Genomic DNA, 17086 nt, shown 5'->3' with positions numbered 1-17086 from the left:
TGTTGCGATAATAAATATATCAAGGAGATATTCACAAAAATGCAAGCTTCCACCAACACGAGCATCTCTCTGTAGAGAGATGGTGTGTCAAAATCTGAAAAACTGAAAAAACAAACAAACAAAAAACGAGCACTCATCTTATTTATTTGAATGATTTTAGTTGTTTTGGGGAGTTACAGTGTTATAGATGGCAATAATTATAAAAGCTCCCTTTGACACTCCTGTGCAAGAAATGAATACCCTAAGCCAGTGTCTGCGTTGGGACTTGAAGACATACCTCTGTGAGGATGCCAAGCTTGTCCAAGGGACTCTGTGGGGACATGGACGAGGGACTGGCAAGGCTGGAAGAGGAAGGGGAGTTGGATGCAGAGGAGGAGGGGGAGGAATGGTGGCTCTGCTGGATCAAGTCTGGGAGATGGTGGATGCGACCAGCAAAGCCATTCCTGTCCGAATGCTGTATGGGGTGATGATGGTGATGATGATGGTGGTGGGGGCTGGGGGTGTGGTGAGCGAGGCCCTGGAGCGACACCGAGCCGGGGCTCGGGGCAAAGCCTGCATGCATGCCAGGTGTCTGCGTTTGGCCTGGGCCAGGGCCCGTACGCTTTCTGTTGTCACCTGCACTCTGGAAGTAGAAAGAGGGGTACACAGCTTTGGGTCTAGATGTGTTCCTGATGAGTTCAGGGGAAGGGAAGGTATTAGCTAGAACAAAGGGTATACTAGAGCGGCTATTCTACAGGCGGAAAGAAAACTCTTGTTAGCAGTTGATTACATGGTAAGATAATACTTTCGTAATGCCCCAAAATTACTTAAACTGACCTTTTGTAGTGTGCATTGGTCCTAAATGTATGTGAAGATGACCTACGTACCTGATTCTTTTTCTGTCACCTGATCAAATGGCTTTTTAAAAGTTAAATGTCTGAAATTGTTCAACACTTCTCTGTATGCATTATTAAACTCTGTCAGCCTTTTATGCTTCATTTCTTAACACTGAGTTGCTATCCACTGGCCAAAAAGTAAGAACATGACCAACGAAACATACAAACAAAATGGATAAACTGTCGGGGTATGAACAAACAAAATGTACAAATAAAGGGAAAGCTAAAAAGTACGAGGTGAACGATTGGTTGTTCTTTTTCCGATCTCCCAGTACCTGTCTGACAATCAGCGTGCTGTCTTTGCATGGCGTTGTGCCCGCGTCACTCTCGCCCTCTTCGTGGACGATCATGGTTTTCACAGACTCCGTTTCTCCGTTACTCAGCCGAGAAGAACTGCAGGTGAGGGGAGGAGAAGTTCAACACAAACACATCATGTTTGGGCTCCAATATGGTTTTACACACCCGTGCAAGCCATGAGAAAAAGCAGCTTTATAAAAGACAGACACGGCACTCAAAGGTACTCTGCAGAGCCGAAGGTGATGGTTGCCCCGGACTTTACCCAACGAGCCAACAAACAGCTTGCCTGACAACAAATTAGCCAAATGTCCTCTGCACATAGGCTCAAAGCAGTCTCTACTGTGCTCTAGGAGGCTTTCTACATCTCGCTGTAATACAGGTGTAGGTGAATGTGCTGTCTACACCCATAATATGACTAAGTGTGACATTAGTTTAAGTCCTGTGGCATGTTGATCATCTCGGGAATCAGAATCAGAATACTTTATTAATCCCAGAGGAAATTATGTGGTCACAGTTGCTCCAGAACAGTAAGAACAATAACTAAATGAAATGAAATAATCCAGTATATTACAAAATGTAACAGAATATAAAAAAATAGCTCCAATTATAAATATCCCAGTATATCACACAAATTAAATACATATAGTTAAAACTGAGGTGATCTTCTTATCAATACATTTGTTGTTTTCTTTGTAGAGGATATGATATTAAGAGTGTGCAACTACTCCAGTGTGTACTTGTGCTTTAGATAGTATCTGGACTTAAAGCTTAAATGTTTAATAGTAGTACAGCATTTGATTAAAGAAAATAAAATGTGATTTGACTGGTGACTGCAGACTTTCTGCTTTGTTTTATGCACACAAGGCTCCTCCTTATTTAGACAGGGCTGGTCCTGTCAGCCTGCAGGCATTACCAAGACGACTGCAGTCTGGCTTAACTTGCCTAAAAAAACTTTCAGATAAATCAAAATGCATCTCTGCTAAGCAGGAGCATAATCTCATCCATTAACCCGAACCGATGAATTCTGCTCTGAAAGTGTAAAGCCTGCAGGAACGTTGTGTACATACACAGCTCTGGAGTCCTCCGGGCCAGAGGTCGACTCTTCACCTGCCTCCTGATCCACCTCTTCATCGTCATCTTCGTCAGTGGTGTCCGAGTCTTCACTGGAGGATGAAGGGTAATCTGTCACCTTATTTGGGGGGCGAACATCATCCACGGCACGCAGTTCTTTGGCCAGAGCCGTCAGGTCCTAGAAGCCGAGACATAAAAAGTGAACCGTGTTTTAATGTGTTCAGTCATTCTTGCTCTGCTGATGTATTGTCCGTTCTTCATCACTGCATATTACATGCAAATAGCAAGGGGCACTACGTAAGATTTGCTGTTAATCTTGCTTAAGAAACGCAGGAAAGAGAAAGCTGCTGGAGAAGAAGAATGGTTATAGATGTGCGCCGGCCAATGAGAAACCAACGGAAGAGCAAAGCCAAAAGAGAAAAAAGAGATGACTCCAGAGCAGTACAGCTGGTGCTCCTCAAGCTACAGTAGGTAAGGTTAGTGGATTAATTCTAATAATGAAACAGTTGTTAGAGCTGCAAAGATGAAAAATTAAACCAGCTCAGAAAAAATAGTTAATTTATTAAGTTAAGAGAAGCCATGAGTTAAAAAGACCACCGCTGAGGAAGAGACCGCTGAGAAGAGAATGCGAATAATACGTGCAGTAGACCCCTTCAGCCAATAAACTCAATCCAAAGATAAAACAAGCATTTCTTAGCCTGAGCAGACCAGTCAGTTTATTTTCATTCATATACCCACACACAAAAAAGACTCAAGCAGCAAGATCCCTGTCACAATTTGTTAATAATCACACTCTCCATCTATCTAACAGCAACTAACTGGACGCAACACGTAACAGTCACCACGCACACAGAATTTAACTAAACCCATCCCGCCTAGTGAGCTACTGGCTAGTCAGCTCCGGGTCCACTCTCACCGCTGATCTGTTCGGCCTGAGCACGTCCCTCCTCTCCTCTGGTTTTTTCCCAGCATTCTCTGGCCGCTGGAGGGGTGAACCCTCCGATTTAGAAGAGGCTAAAGGAGGTGGAGGTGATAAGGTCAGCATGTTGGAAAATGTTGGAATAAAATCTACACGTTTAACTAATGTTGTTAGTGATTTCACCTACATGTTATTACACACTTTAGCACAGCTATTTTTTGAGGTGATTTTTTAGTTGTTTGTTTTGTCCACCTCCTGCATGTTTCTAATTGCTGACTTGGTTAACATATGTGTGAACTCACAGCGGGCCCTGAACCTCTCTCCTGAGCCACAGTGAGAACCGGGCTGAGAGCTGGAGTTACTGGAGCTGCTAGAGGAACTGGAGCCTCCGCTGCCAGTATTACTGGTCGTTCTGGGAACCAGTTTCTCCACTCGTTCCCACAGCAGCCGAGGCTCCGCTGCACTGCAGAGGCAACAGAGTCAAGAGAGTCAGGGAAACTATCATAGATACAGAAACTTTTAAACAGCAAATTAAAATGTTATAAATAAAGCACAGCTAATTTAACTTCTTAAATTTGCTAATTATTACTGACATGTTATTGGATTACAGTTAAAGTTCTTAATGAGCAGTGTAAAAACGCTAAACACTTGAAATTACAGAAAGCCAAGAGTTTTAGATATTAAAAACAGCACTGCAGGGTAAAGAGGAAGGAAGAGAGATGGCACTCCATGAAAAGGTTTGTGGTTTGAAAATAGAGACACACATTTACACACAACTATAGAAGTAGAGACAACAAGGTTAGACAGCTAGAACTATTACATAAAGCCTCCCACACAACTCCGCAGACTGAGACTGCAACAGCACAGACAGTGAAGACGCTGAATTAATTTGTCAGATCAGATCCATCACTAAATGAAGTGTTTTTGCACAGCCTTTGTGAAAGTCTTTTCTTTCTGGATGTCTTTGTAATTGCAGAGTTGAAAACAGGAGACTGGATTCAACGTGCTCTGAAGCACGTTGAATCCAGTCTCCTGCTTAAGACACTGGTGGAGTGCCACAGGGTACTATTCTGGGCCCAGTTCCTGTCGTTTAACGAATTATATTTTTGTTATTTCAAAGAAGACTCACGTGTCATACTACACAGATGCTTTTTAAAAATAGCAAGCTTGGCTTTTCTTTTCTAAATATCACATATCTAGAATGTCAGCCATATCGTTTAAAGGGCACGTTTCCAAATTTTGGAAATGAAAAAAAACAACAACAAAGACTGCAAGAAGAAGAATGCAGTAGTAAAGCAAAGAAAGGAAACACATTTACACAACACAGGTTACTAAAGTTTACCTGGCAGCATTGTGTTGTGCTGCGTGGCTGCTGTGTACGGCGTTGCCAAGGTGATGAGGCGAATCTCGCCTCGGCAACACTGGTGACCTTGATGTAGTCCTGACGGGAACCTTTTCATGATAAAAACAGTAACCAGCTTACAAATACACACATTTTAGGCATCGATGTGCTGTCATGTGCCCTGAATATGCAAATCACATATTTTTAAACTTCACCGTCACATGAGTGTGTCACCATTTTAATCCACTGGAAAACTTCAGAACTAGTAGCTATACCACAACATGTCAGGATGACTAAGGTAAACACATTATTTGGCTGGACTAATCGTCAGACTGGATTCCCAAATAGAAACTAGAGAAAATAGAGATTCATAACCTTTACTGATTTTGTAGAGATACCTTTCACTCAGTGATATAAAAGTACAGATTGTGTGTAATTAATTCTGGCCCAGAGATGAAAGCTCCAGTCAGTCAATTTAAAGTCTGACTTGGCAGTAAAATTACACCCAAAGCTTAAAAAATGTCCAACAAGTAATAATTGTCACATATTAGAAGGATATCAGAATTATCAGGGGGAAGGTGTGAGTAACTGAAGTGTTTTAGTATTCATGAGTTTAGCAAGCATAAAACAAAAGTGTTAAAATAAAAAGTAGCAGCTTTGGAAGCTAGACAGTTGGTACAAATCTTGTAACGAGCTTAAATGTTGTTCTGGTACTGTCAGGATAAGTAATCTTATTATCTTTCATGTAAGGGGGAGTAGACTGCCTTCTAATAGAATACACAATAACTGTGTTCACATCAGACTAAATTAAACAGCTGGGTTTGTTTAAACAACGCACCAACAAGCTCACATTTCAGGTTGGTGATGACGTGACTGAAACAAAAACACAGGATCTATGCGTACTGCATCTCTGCTGCTTATGAGCTGCGCATCTCTGACGTGACTGCCTGTTGTGTTCTTACAGTATCTAACTTGAAATGTATAAATGTAGGTACGCCAACTAAAGCCTTCATCGTAGTCACAGGTCACGCATGTGAGGCACATTTTCCCTTAAATCAGTCACATGTAAATTCAGTGAAGCCAACGCAGAGCAGAGCAACACAGCCATGCACAACAGAACCTTCAGCCATTTATTTATTTAAGAGTTTAAGTTAGGGACAACATGGAAACAGTATGAGCTGATGTTACTGATTGGTCAATCTTTTCTCAGTAGCATTTTCCTCTATTTTAAGGCTGAACCTGCTTGTGAGGTCCACCATTGTTTACTTGAAGCTTTCCCATTGTGTTGCATTGACAGGGTGGATTCTCTTAGGAAACGACTGTCTTCTTATGCTTACATTCCTCATCTTGTTATTTTTATGTTTTTTTGCGGTGGTGCAGCAAAAGTCTAAATTAGTGTGGTGAGGGAAGAAGAAAGCAGCATGAGGCAGACTGTCTCGACTCATCCTATAAGTGGAACAACAGTCGAGTTATAGAACGGTCACGGATTGAATGTTGTGATGCATTTTAACTAACAGCTATTTTTGCATGAACAAGAAATTTCACCACACAGTAACTTCCTCTTTTGTCAGATATTGTGTGCAAAAATTGGACTAAAATGCCCTGCAATATCCGATTTCCTCACATACAGTGGATATCGTGTTTCTTGGTCTCCATACAAGGAAAAAAAATAACAGCTGTTTAAATTCTGATATTGTATAAAAAAAAAAAAAAATGGTGGGAAATAATTACAGAAGACTGTCTTATTCAACTAATGCTACCACACTGGGCTTCTTTCTTCTAGTCCTTACCCTCGGTGGGACCTCCGCTGAAGGGGCTGGTTCATGGGGCCTAGGCTGAGGATGGGGGTGTGGGTCAGTGCGAGCAGGCGTTGATGATGAGGATGATAGTGGTGATGATGATGATGGAAGGTGACGGCGGGATTCGTGGCTGTTTTGAAGGTGGAGATTTTCAAAGCTAGGGGTAAGTGGCTCTGTGAAGGAGTGCAATCGCGACACAACAGGCGGAGTGGCAGTGGAGTTTGATGAGGCCACGCTGCTGCTGCTCTTTAAAGCAGCCAGATGAGAACGAACCTTGCGGACGACACAAAACAGAACACAATGGGGGAGCGCAGGTCAGTCTGCATGCAGGGTATTCAGACAAGGAACAAGCTCAGGGACTGTAGGGTATTTTAAGGGGTTTGTCACATTTGAGCTAATGTTAGTAACACTAACATTAGACTTCTCAAATGTGGAAATCAGGGCGATGCAGGTCCTACTGGTTATTGTAAGGTTATTTTGGGTCATTCATAATTAGATGTGGAACAGTGAGAGGGATCTTACAGCACGAAAGGATCCAGCAATGAGCAGAAAGTAAAAACAACAAAGAAAAGCTGCGATGACTTAACAGAATGACACATCCATACACTGCAGCTGTCATTTAGCTCCTACTTGCTGCCAGGCTTCAGCTGAAGAGCTCTTCTGCACATTCAGTTGGTATAGATGTAAATGAGAGGATATAATTACATTATAGATTTATTATAATGCTCTTAAAGTAGATGGAAGATGACATATTTAACCTTTTAACAGTATTCACTTTTTCCAGTGGCATTAAGTTCAATCAGGGATTCTAGATGGAAATGTTCTTTCAGCTCAGATGCAAGGATTTTCAGTCTTGGTCATTTGTGCACAGAGCATTTATGATTTATAAAAACACACGGTGTCAGATGTGGCGAGTTGATCTGACAACTTGGCAGAAGCCAACACGATGTTAACAACCACTGCTCTGAAATACTAGATCGTTTTAACGCCACAGAAGCTGATTTCAGTTAGAAATTGACACAGCTTGTCTGTAAAATCAAAGAAGAGCTGTAGACATTTTAAAGGCAAAGACTCAAATCTTTGCAAATCCCCTTAAGAACCCAAGAGTGCAACAGGAGGGGAGAAGGAGCACTTGTGAAATAGACATATCTGCACGTCATACCTGTTATCACCTGGGCCACCCTTTTTTTGGAGAGCAGAAATTTCACTGTAAAAGCTTTTAACTAAAAAAAAAAAAGAAGGGTAGCCTGGATAAATCAGGGAACGACACAAAATATAAAAGAAGACATAATTCACAGGGAATGGAGAGATTAAGCTGAATTGATCCAGGAAAAAAAATATTGAGTCATGATTTTACTGGCTTGGCTTTTAGTCAGCTTTTTTTTTTGGACATTTTAGTCCTTTTGATATACTACACGGTCCTTTTAGATCACCTTCAAAAATTATCTGGAGATGATGCATGAATAAGGAGTAAAAACAGGCTGACATGCAAACAAGCGTGCCGACAGAACCACAACGGTCCACGCAGCATGCACACATTCATGGCTGGGAGTGGAGGAAAACATGTGACTTTGATAGTGGGCACTGAACATCCTGCCTTTCACCTTATTCATAATCACCATCTTAACCTTAACTAATTTTTGTTTCCATATTTGACAGCAGTGAGATTTCTTTAGGAAGGCAGCTAATAAAAATACCTCACGTCGGTCCTTAGGCATCATGATATGAGACCTTTGTGTGGTGAATACTCTATAGGCTCTCTGTTAATGAGAGTAATCCACTTTTAACATTATGGGTTAATAACGCTCTAGTGAATTACATCGTCACACCCGCGGCCAACACAACCCCCATCCTACTGAATAACAGCATCATTTCTATATAATGTAATCTGTGTGACATATCCAAAACAGATTGACTTATATGAACTGTGATTATTCATGCTTCGTGTGCTCAATCCTTCACTGGGAAAATGACTAATACTGCCTGAGTCACCCTGCAAAATTTGGATGCCCATGAATTATGAATGTTTTAATCACCAACACACAATAAGGAGTTACAGCATGTAGAGCAGAGATGTTCAAACCCCCCATTACAGCATCAGGCAAATCCCATAAACACACACATTTGCACACCTTGTGGTAAACACACATCTGGTGAAAGGGCTTTTGTTTGCATTTACATATTGGGAGGACAACTTGTCAGTCCAAGAGTTAATTATGGCAGAAGGTTGGACTTGGTTGATTTTCATTACCACAGGGAAGCTGGGTGAAAAAGGGGAGATTTCTTTTCAAATCAGTCAAGAGTTTTATGCTGTTCCACATTTTAACTGGTTAAAACGAGGGAAATGAAATTGAGGTAATAACAAGCCCGAGGCTAAAAAGAGTCATGAGAAGTTCAGCAGCAGCACACAGTTGGAAACATTATTCAGATGAAACGACCTCAAAGCTAAAGATACAATCCATGAAGGCAGAGAAAAAAAGCAGAACAACTCCTAAACTGAGAAACAATAAATCTTCCAAAGTGCAAAGATTTCAGTTTTCCTCGAGTCACCTGAAGGAGAAACCTAATGAATTATTATCGGGGGAAAAAAAATCACAGATAACATCTTGAAGCAATGTTCAGGTTATTAAGAAGGTAAATGGACTTTTCGAATAAACCGGTATTTTGTGAAAAATGAGCTTTTCAAAGCATGCATGCAAGGGTCTATAACACATTTCAGCATCATAAATCCACTCAAAGTTGGCAAGGCAATTTGGCAATATAAGGCTGACAGCATACTCTTAACCAGGGGTGTCGAACACATGGCCAGAGGGTCAGAACTAGCTCTCCAAAGGGTGCGTTTCAACTTATTAATTCATTATTAATTTTACAGCCTTCTTACAGACAAAGATGTTAACTATGGGTTACAATACCACAGTGACATAAGGTGGTTAAGCTTTGGCTCTTTGATTTATGACAGTAATGTTTCATTTTAGTGACAGTGAACTGACTGCAGGAAGGAGGGGAAAACTGAGTAAGTCATTACGCTATGACTTTGCTTATCATGCCCACTGCAGATCACGTCCGGTACACTGTGGCCCAGGAACGAATAACTCTCGCCCTAATTTGGCTTGTTCACATAACTGAATGACAGGTTAGCAGCCATAAAGTCCTCAGGCATGCTCAGCCCGACCAAGCTCCACTATTACTACTTCCATGTAGAAAAAGGGAAGTCGATATTACAATCAGATCTTGTGTCATGCAAACATTATGAAACTGTCAAATACATGAATCTCTCTCTCATAATCTCATAACCCCATCCACTGCTCAATATGCTCCAACACCCTTTAAGATGTAAATCACCAGTGGACTGTTCCTAGTCCAGTGATCCAGTGGACACCAACTCACAGCTGTAAATGTAAAAGCAGAATAGTTTAAGAGAAGAAGAAATGGTTTGAAGTCACTCTTACCTGTGGTTCCACAGGCCGGTGCATGGCCTCAGAAGCAGAGTTCCCATTGGGGTATGAAGACTCAGATCGCGGCGGCACCGGAGGCTGCTGTGGTTTGGTCTGAGCCGCCTGGGGAGAACCCTGGATGTTCTTCCGATATCGCTCGTCAGCCTAAGAAGGACACGTGCAAACAGCAGCATTAGCAGCAAGTTGAGAATACAGGTGGGTACAGGTCAGTACACGAAGAGGAGAAAAGACAGAAGCCATCAGCCGCTATGGTTTGTTAGTTTCTTCCAACAGAGAAGAGGTGATTTGTTCTGGCAGTAGTTCAAGCACATCAGAAAGTTATCTGCTGATACAGGCACACCAGCAGGGACAACAAAGCACCTCCTCAAAGGCAGCAGTGTTATTGGCACCGCAGTGTTCCCACATCCCTACGAGAAGGAACCAGCAAGACTGTCATGCATTTTCATGTGGAGAGAAGACATTCACAAAGGAAAGGTTAGGTCACACACTGAGGTCCAGGACACGGTTCACCATAGAAAGTCAGATTTTGAAATGTTGTTTGGGTTGTTCTTCAAAATGGATATTTGGATATCTTTTCCATTTGTGATTTTTTTTTCTTCATGTTGCCACTTTATCAGAAACTTTGTGATTACAGTGTTATCATTACGACAAATATGATGGCTGAACTATCAAAAGATGACTATCCTGTTTGTTCCACCAATGTTAGGGCTTCTGAGCTGTTTTGGCCAATGATGTGCTTTTATTTGGCTAGCGTCTCTGTCATTATCCTTCCCAATAGGCACTAAAAAGGATACCAAATGCCATAAAGAAGAAAGAGACTGTAAGTCACGCTGAGCACTAATGAGGTGGCTCGTTTTTATTAATGTGGGGACAAGGACTACCATGAGGATAATTAGAGACCAGTTGTGTCCTTCTTTAGAGGGACGAGCTGTTCAAGTGAGCATTTCACTGCAAACTCACGAGAAAAAGCTCAAATGACATCTGCTCATACACTGTAAACAGAACGCTGACATAGCCACCATGACACCAACGTTTGGGCTTCTGCTTTGAAGGCCAGATTGTCACTTTCAATATCGATGTCTTGTGTTTTTGAAACTAGATGATAGGAGCATGGGGGTGGATCTGACTGAGAAACCAGGGATTTTAAGTTGTACCCTGGTTTATCATCTGCTGTACTTGAAATGGGGCTATAATTTGCAAAGGAAGCATCAAGATTTATTTAATAAAATGTGAACTTGGCAATCGAGACCCTAAAAAACTGATTACTGATTTCATGCATAAAGGGAGAAGTAGGTTCATTTTCTCACAGGCTTCTGTACAATCTTACTTATCTTGCAACCAGAGGAGTTGACCTCTGCTGGCCATTAGAAAGAATGCACCTTTAAGGCACTTCAACATTGGCAGCCCTTTTCAGACTCAGAGGCTGTATTTTTTATTCTATGTTTCAGGAAGTCTGAAGGAATCCTCGAAGTGAACATGAATATGCTGCATCTAGATATTAGTTTGTTGGTATTTGGTATAATAATTTCTTTAGTTTCCCAACTTTTTTCCTATGAGGATTTCACAAGTATTGGAAATTAGCAATACTATAAACTCTATGTGCAGCACATCAGTTTCATGCTCCATATTGGACCTACGTTAACCATTATTCTCCCTTTTGTTTCTGTTTCTCTCTCAGTTAGCCCTGCTTTAATCTTGCTTTAAAGATTGGTCTCAAGTTGAGTTCAATTTATTAGAACTTCATATTTAAGTTCACCTAAATAGATAAAATAACTGCTGTTGGTCCTGTAACACAGGCATATATGTGCGTCATGGACCTGTTTAATTATTAGACATGTGAGTTTAGAAACAGTCTAGCTACAGAGCTCGTCTACAAAGCCATTCACCCCACACCATCAGCTCACCGTCACCATCTACACACGATACACTAAAGACAGCGGGAGTGAGTATACACAAGCAAAGGAAGCATTTTAAAAGCAGTCACTGTGACTGATCAGCTAACGAGGTTCACCTCTCTGACTGGCTCAGAGTCAGGGGCGGGGCCTTGAAGGTCAGCCACTGGTAGCCTGCTTTCTGTAGTTTTTTCCAGACTGGAGGCTGGACTGGGCCGTGTCTTCTCACTGTCAGTGTTCTGTGGTTGTTTTGTTGTTTCCTGCTCAGGGGCTTGCAGAGGCTTTACCCTGTCAGGTTCAGGGTTCTGTGGGGGTTTGGGGGTCTGTTGCTGGGCTGTTTTGCTACTGTCCAAGTTCTGGTTTTGCTGAAGCGACAGCAGGTAGGCCTGCTCCTGCTGCAGCTGTCTCTGGAGTTTCTGAGCTTGCCGCTGCTCCTCAAGCTCCCTCCATTTGTACTCCTGAGTACAGGGAGGGTCAAGTTGAACCAAAACCGCTAGCACACATAGGCTGGTCGACACTTACTATGTCCAAAAAAGTCCTTTTTGATACTTTAAGGGATTAAGAATCCATTTAGATGACCCCATACAGTTACACCAACCATCCGTTTGGAGTCACATGCCAGCAGTGACTGTAGGAATACGACTGTATGAAAACTATTGTGTAGAAGCTAGCATCAGAGATGGAGAGAGCACTTTGTTTTGAAAGGCTCTTGGTGGTAATGGCATTATAATATTGCAAGGCTTTTAACTAATTTCTTACTTTTATTACATATTATTTATCCTTATATATAAGGATATATTTATATTTAATATATATCCTGTAACTGTGAGCAATGACATCACAGCTGTTAACAAACACGGCACACATAGCTTTATATTCTAGTTTCTATAAGGCTGAGTGTCTCAGGTCCTAAAAATGTTAAATGCACCCTTTATGACTGAAACACTGCTAATTCAACTCACAGTGTGATTTGACTGTGTAAAAATGTGCTCTGTTAAAACATTGAGTTTCAGGCTAAGTCAGGCTTTAGTGGAGAATTTAAATGGGAGGAGACTAAAAAACAAACGAAAACCAAACAAAACCAAACAAAAAAACTAAACCATCTGATGGATACTGGTGGGGGAAAAAATGTCCAACTGCACGCCTGTTAGACCGCTGTGGTGAAAAGCAATTAAACCAGTGAAGCATTAATACAGTTTTATGCAGTGGGACAGTTGTGCCCATTGCCAGAGGCTCCATCTAATTATAGGTTGTTAATTCAAACATGTAACATTCATCCCTATAATACAGCTCAAAGTAATGTGTTTCGCAGTTTAAATAGAAGTCAGCTTGTTTTTTGCATGAGTTTGTGAATGGTGACTATGCAGGAACCACATGGTCAGAGATTAAGTAATGGTTGAAACTGGAAGTGAGGATGTTAACGGTCATATCCTTTTATTATGTGAATATCCGCTCCAAACCCCAAAAGGAACAGAATCCTTTAAAAAGAAAAAGAAAATAACAACATGGTTTGAGTATCAGTATCGCCTCCCCTGACCCTTTAACATCTGGAAGAGGGGAAGCCCTCTCTTTCCGTGGGATGACTAGTTTCCTGCTGATGACATCACCTTCACTGAGAGGCTCGTAAACATCCTGATTTCCCCGGCAAAATCTGAGAACGCTCATTATACTCTGACCTCAACCGTTGACGGCTCCCCTCGGCTTCACTAAAGTCAAAAGTTATTTCTAAAAACTTGATGAAGTTTAGCACAGAAGGCAAATGGACTCAGGAAAACTCATGTAACAGAGGAATAAAGTACCTGCGTTAGGAAATTTAACAACCTGGGAGCTGCAGAAACATTAAAATCACTTGGGGCATGAAAGTAGAAACAGCATTAAGCTCATTTAGATTTTTTTTAAAATGATAAAAGGGGGAAAAATGAAGTTGAATGTGACTCACCAGAAGCATGGCCTGTTCATGGAGGAGCTGCTGTTGCAGGATCTCCAGGTGCCTCTGCTCCTCCTCCAGCTGTCGACGTATATACTCCTGTCAGTCAGAGTCCACAGCCATTAGTTAAATATCAGAAAGGTGGGTGTAAAAGTTCATCCAAATTAATACAAATCCTAATTAAAGTTGATAAAACAAATCTTTCAGTGTCTTGCCCAGTCGATTCCCTCCTACCTGCTCGCGGTCGGCCCTCCTCTTTTCCTCCTCGGCCCTCCTGCGCTCCTCCTCTTCTTTGCGGCGTCGTTCCATCTCTTCGATGCGCCTCTTCTCCTCCTGCTCGCGCCGGCGCTGCTCACGCTCCTGCTGCCTCCTCATCTCGCGCTCACGTCGTTGTTGCTGGAGGAGTTAAAAAAAGAAAGAAACTGCTCGTCGTCCTAGTTCTGATTTTTGTCAAGTCATACGAGACACTGACCTCATGTTTCCTAATCAGTGCTGAACTAGAATCTGCATGACTGGCACAATATTAATATTTAAATTTGACCTGGATTGGTAAGAGAAGCAACGTGAGACCACAAAGTGTGCGACTCACACGAAACGGTTAAAACCCTGTTCAAATATTCAGCACACTGCTGTATAGCGCACATGGTTATTGCTCTGAATTTTCCTCCATAACGATAACTGCCTTTGGTGCCACTCGAGTGGCAGCGTCTGGGGCAGAAAAATGAAGCCGCTCTAAAAGTGTATGAAAGTGGTTCTTTGCCACACTCAACCTCAAACACTCCTATGCTAAAAGGCCCAACATTACAGCATCACTTGGCTTAATCTAAGGCAAATCAATGGGTTACTGGATAATCTTCATGTTTTAGGTAAAGTCTGCAGTGTCACTGTGATGGGACTCCAGAAGTGTCTCTGCTTCATCACATCAAGGAGATACATAGTGAAGGCTGCTTATACAGTGGGGCAAAAAAGTATTTAGTCAGCCACCGATTGTACAAGTTCCCCCACTTAAAATGATGACAGAGGTCAGTAATTTGCACCAGAGGTACACTTCAACTGTGAGAGACAGAATGTGAAAAAAAAAATCCATGAATTCACATGGTAGGATTTGTAAAGAATTTATTCGTAAATTAGGGTGGAAAATAAGTATTTGGTCACCTCAAACAAGGAAAATCTCTGGCTCTCACAGACCTGTAACGTCTTCTGTAAGAAGCTTTTCTGTCCCCCACTCGTTACCTGTATGAATGGCACCTGTTTGAACTCATCATCTGTATAAAAGACACCTGTCCACAGCCTCAAACAGTCAGACTCCAAACTCCGCCATGGCCAAGACCAAAGAGCTTTCGAAGGACACCAGGAAAAGTATTGTAGACCTGCACCAGACTGGGAAGAGTAAATCTACAATAGGCAAGCAGCTTGGTGTGAAAAAATCAACTGTGGGAGCAATCATCAGAAAATGGAAGACATACAAGACCACTGATAATCTCCCTCGATCTGGGGCTCCACGCAAGATCTCATCCCGTGGGGTCAAAATGATCATGAGAACGGTGAGCAAAGATCCCAGAACCACACGGGGGGACCTGGTGAATGACCTGCAGAGAGCTGGGACCAAAGTAACAAAGGTCACCATCAGTAACACACTACAACGGCAGGGAATCAAATCCCGCAGTGCCAGACGTGTTCCGCTGCTGAAGCCAGTGCATGTCCAGGCCCGTCTGAAGTTTGCCAGAGAGCACATGGATGATACAGCAGAGGATTGGGAGAATGTCATGTGGTCAGATGAAACCAAAGTAGAACTTTTTGGTATAAACTCAACTCGTCGTGTTTGGAGGACGAAGAATACTGAGTTGCATCCCAAGAACACCATACCTACTGTGAAGCATGGGGGTGGAAACATCATGCTATGGGGCTGTTTTTCTGCCAAGGGGACAGGACGACTGATCCGTGTTAAGGACAGAATGAATGGGGCCATGTATCGTGAGATTTTGAGCCAAAACCTCCTTCCATCAGTGAGAACTTTGAAGATGAAACGAGGCTGGGTCTTCCAACATGACAATGATCCAAAACACACCGCCCGGGCAACAAAGGAGTGGCTCCGTAAGAAGCATTTGAAAGTCCTGGAGTGGCCTAGCCAGTCTCCAGACCTCAACCCCATAGAAAATCTGTGGCGGGAGTTGAAAGTGCATGTTTCTCGTCGACAGCCCCAAAACATCACTGCTCTCGAGAAGATCTGCATGGAGGAATGGGCCAAAATACCAGCTACTGTGTGTGCAAACCTGGTAAAGACCTATAGTAAACGTTTGACCTCTGTTATTGCCAACAAAGGTTATGTTACAAAGTATTGAGTTGTATTTTTGTTATTGACCAAATACTTATTTTCCACCCTGATTTACGAATAAATTCTTTACAAATCCTACCATGTGGATTCATGGATTTTTTTTTCACATTCTGTCTCTCACAGTTGAAGTGTACCTCTGGTGCAAATTACTGACCTCTGTCATCATTTTAAGTGGGGGAACTTGCACAATCGGTGGCTGACTAAATACTTTTTTGCCCCACTGTAGAAGTTACACCTTCAAAGCAAAACAATCAAGAGGCTCAAGAGAATCAATTTTCAATCATTTTCTGAGTTCAGCTATGTTAAGATTTCTCTATCACACAGATATAAAAAGATAAAACCATGAATTTGACTTTTTAGAGGCCATCAAGGATGAATTTTAACCCTGCAGGGCTCAAAACAGGATGAGTTATAGATTAATTTGGAATGCACTATGTTGCAGGTCATCTCTTTAATTATTTTATTCACGGCTGTCAAGGATTTACACAGCTCTACCAATGTGGCTCAGAGTTCGTTTTAACAGCGATCCAAATTGTGTTGTTTTGTTTTTTGTTTGTTTTTTTATTTGGGGGTTTTGGGGACCTTTTAAACTCAGTTTGCAAGTATTTTTGAACAGATAGACATCAGTATAGGTTGTGGCAAAAATGTATTATTGATGTGAGCAGAGAAAACATAAATACTACGGAGGTGTATGAGCTGGACAGACAAGTAAAAAGACGATAACATGTCAACATTTCAAGGACTGCATTAACACTGGATATCTTAATCAGTGTGAAAGTTCAGGCCTGACAGGCAGCGTGTTTTTGTTTAAGCTTGGCTCTCTAAGCAGACACATGAAGAAATTACACTGATTTCTGTCTGTGAGCGAGTTGTGACAGGGTGCGGTGAACGCTGCGGGACTGCAGGTCACGGATTGCGTACGATGACGCATCGTGTTTGCACAGATTCTGTGCTCAGCATTCAAGCTTCCAAACGTGGGGATCTATCAGAACAGGAGAGCACATGTACGCCGATATTTCACTGACGTGGCCGGCGTTCAACTGTGGCTTCTCGCTGTCTGATTCATCCACAAGCACCGTCATGAATCAAAAACGGAGCCTTGAGCTGTAAGTGCAGTGGGAAAACACGAGCAGAAATACAACTTTGTTCTCTCTCTCTTCCCACAGAGGCCTTA

General features: G+C 42.1%; 1 protein-coding gene across 4 annotated transcripts in view; it reads right to left on the bottom strand.

Annotated features, from left to right (window-relative positions):
- Positions 1-17086, bottom strand: part of LOC147310945 (mitogen-activated protein kinase kinase kinase kinase 4-like) — a 110185-nt gene that overhangs the window by 20199 nt on the left and 72900 nt on the right. The window contains exons 13-23 of one of the 4 annotated variants that reach the window (XM_086266149.1): positions 13812-13973; positions 13590-13676; positions 11770-12108; positions 9753-9902; positions 6295-6576; positions 4505-4614; positions 3465-3625; positions 3160-3257; positions 2240-2421; positions 1151-1268; positions 278-730 (exon numbers count right to left, since the gene is read on the bottom strand). In XM_086266149.1, the coding sequence (XP_086122275.1) occupies positions 278-730; positions 1151-1268; positions 2240-2421; positions 3160-3257; positions 3465-3625; positions 4505-4614; positions 6295-6576; positions 9753-9902; positions 11770-12108; positions 13590-13676; positions 13812-13973 (2142 nt within the window). The remainder of the gene's footprint in view (positions 1-277; positions 731-1150; positions 1269-2239; positions 2422-3159; positions 3258-3464; positions 3626-4504; positions 4615-6294; positions 6577-9752; positions 9903-11769; positions 12109-13589; positions 13677-13811; positions 13974-17086) is intronic. The other 3 variants (XM_086266150.1, XM_086266151.1, XM_086266152.1) reach the window with 3 other exon arrangements.

This window comes from Aulonocara sp. 'chitande type north' Nkhata Bay, linkage group LG16, assembly GCF_057382095.1.
Source record: "Aulonocara sp. 'chitande type north' Nkhata Bay isolate Kocher_YH1m ecotype deep benthic linkage group LG16, A_spYH_male_GT1.1, whole genome shotgun sequence".
In the NCBI taxonomy this organism is placed as follows: Eukaryota; Metazoa; Chordata; class Actinopteri; order Cichliformes; family Cichlidae; genus Aulonocara; species Aulonocara sp. 'chitande type north' Nkhata Bay.
This window is presented reverse-complemented; position numbering and strand designations above follow the sequence as displayed.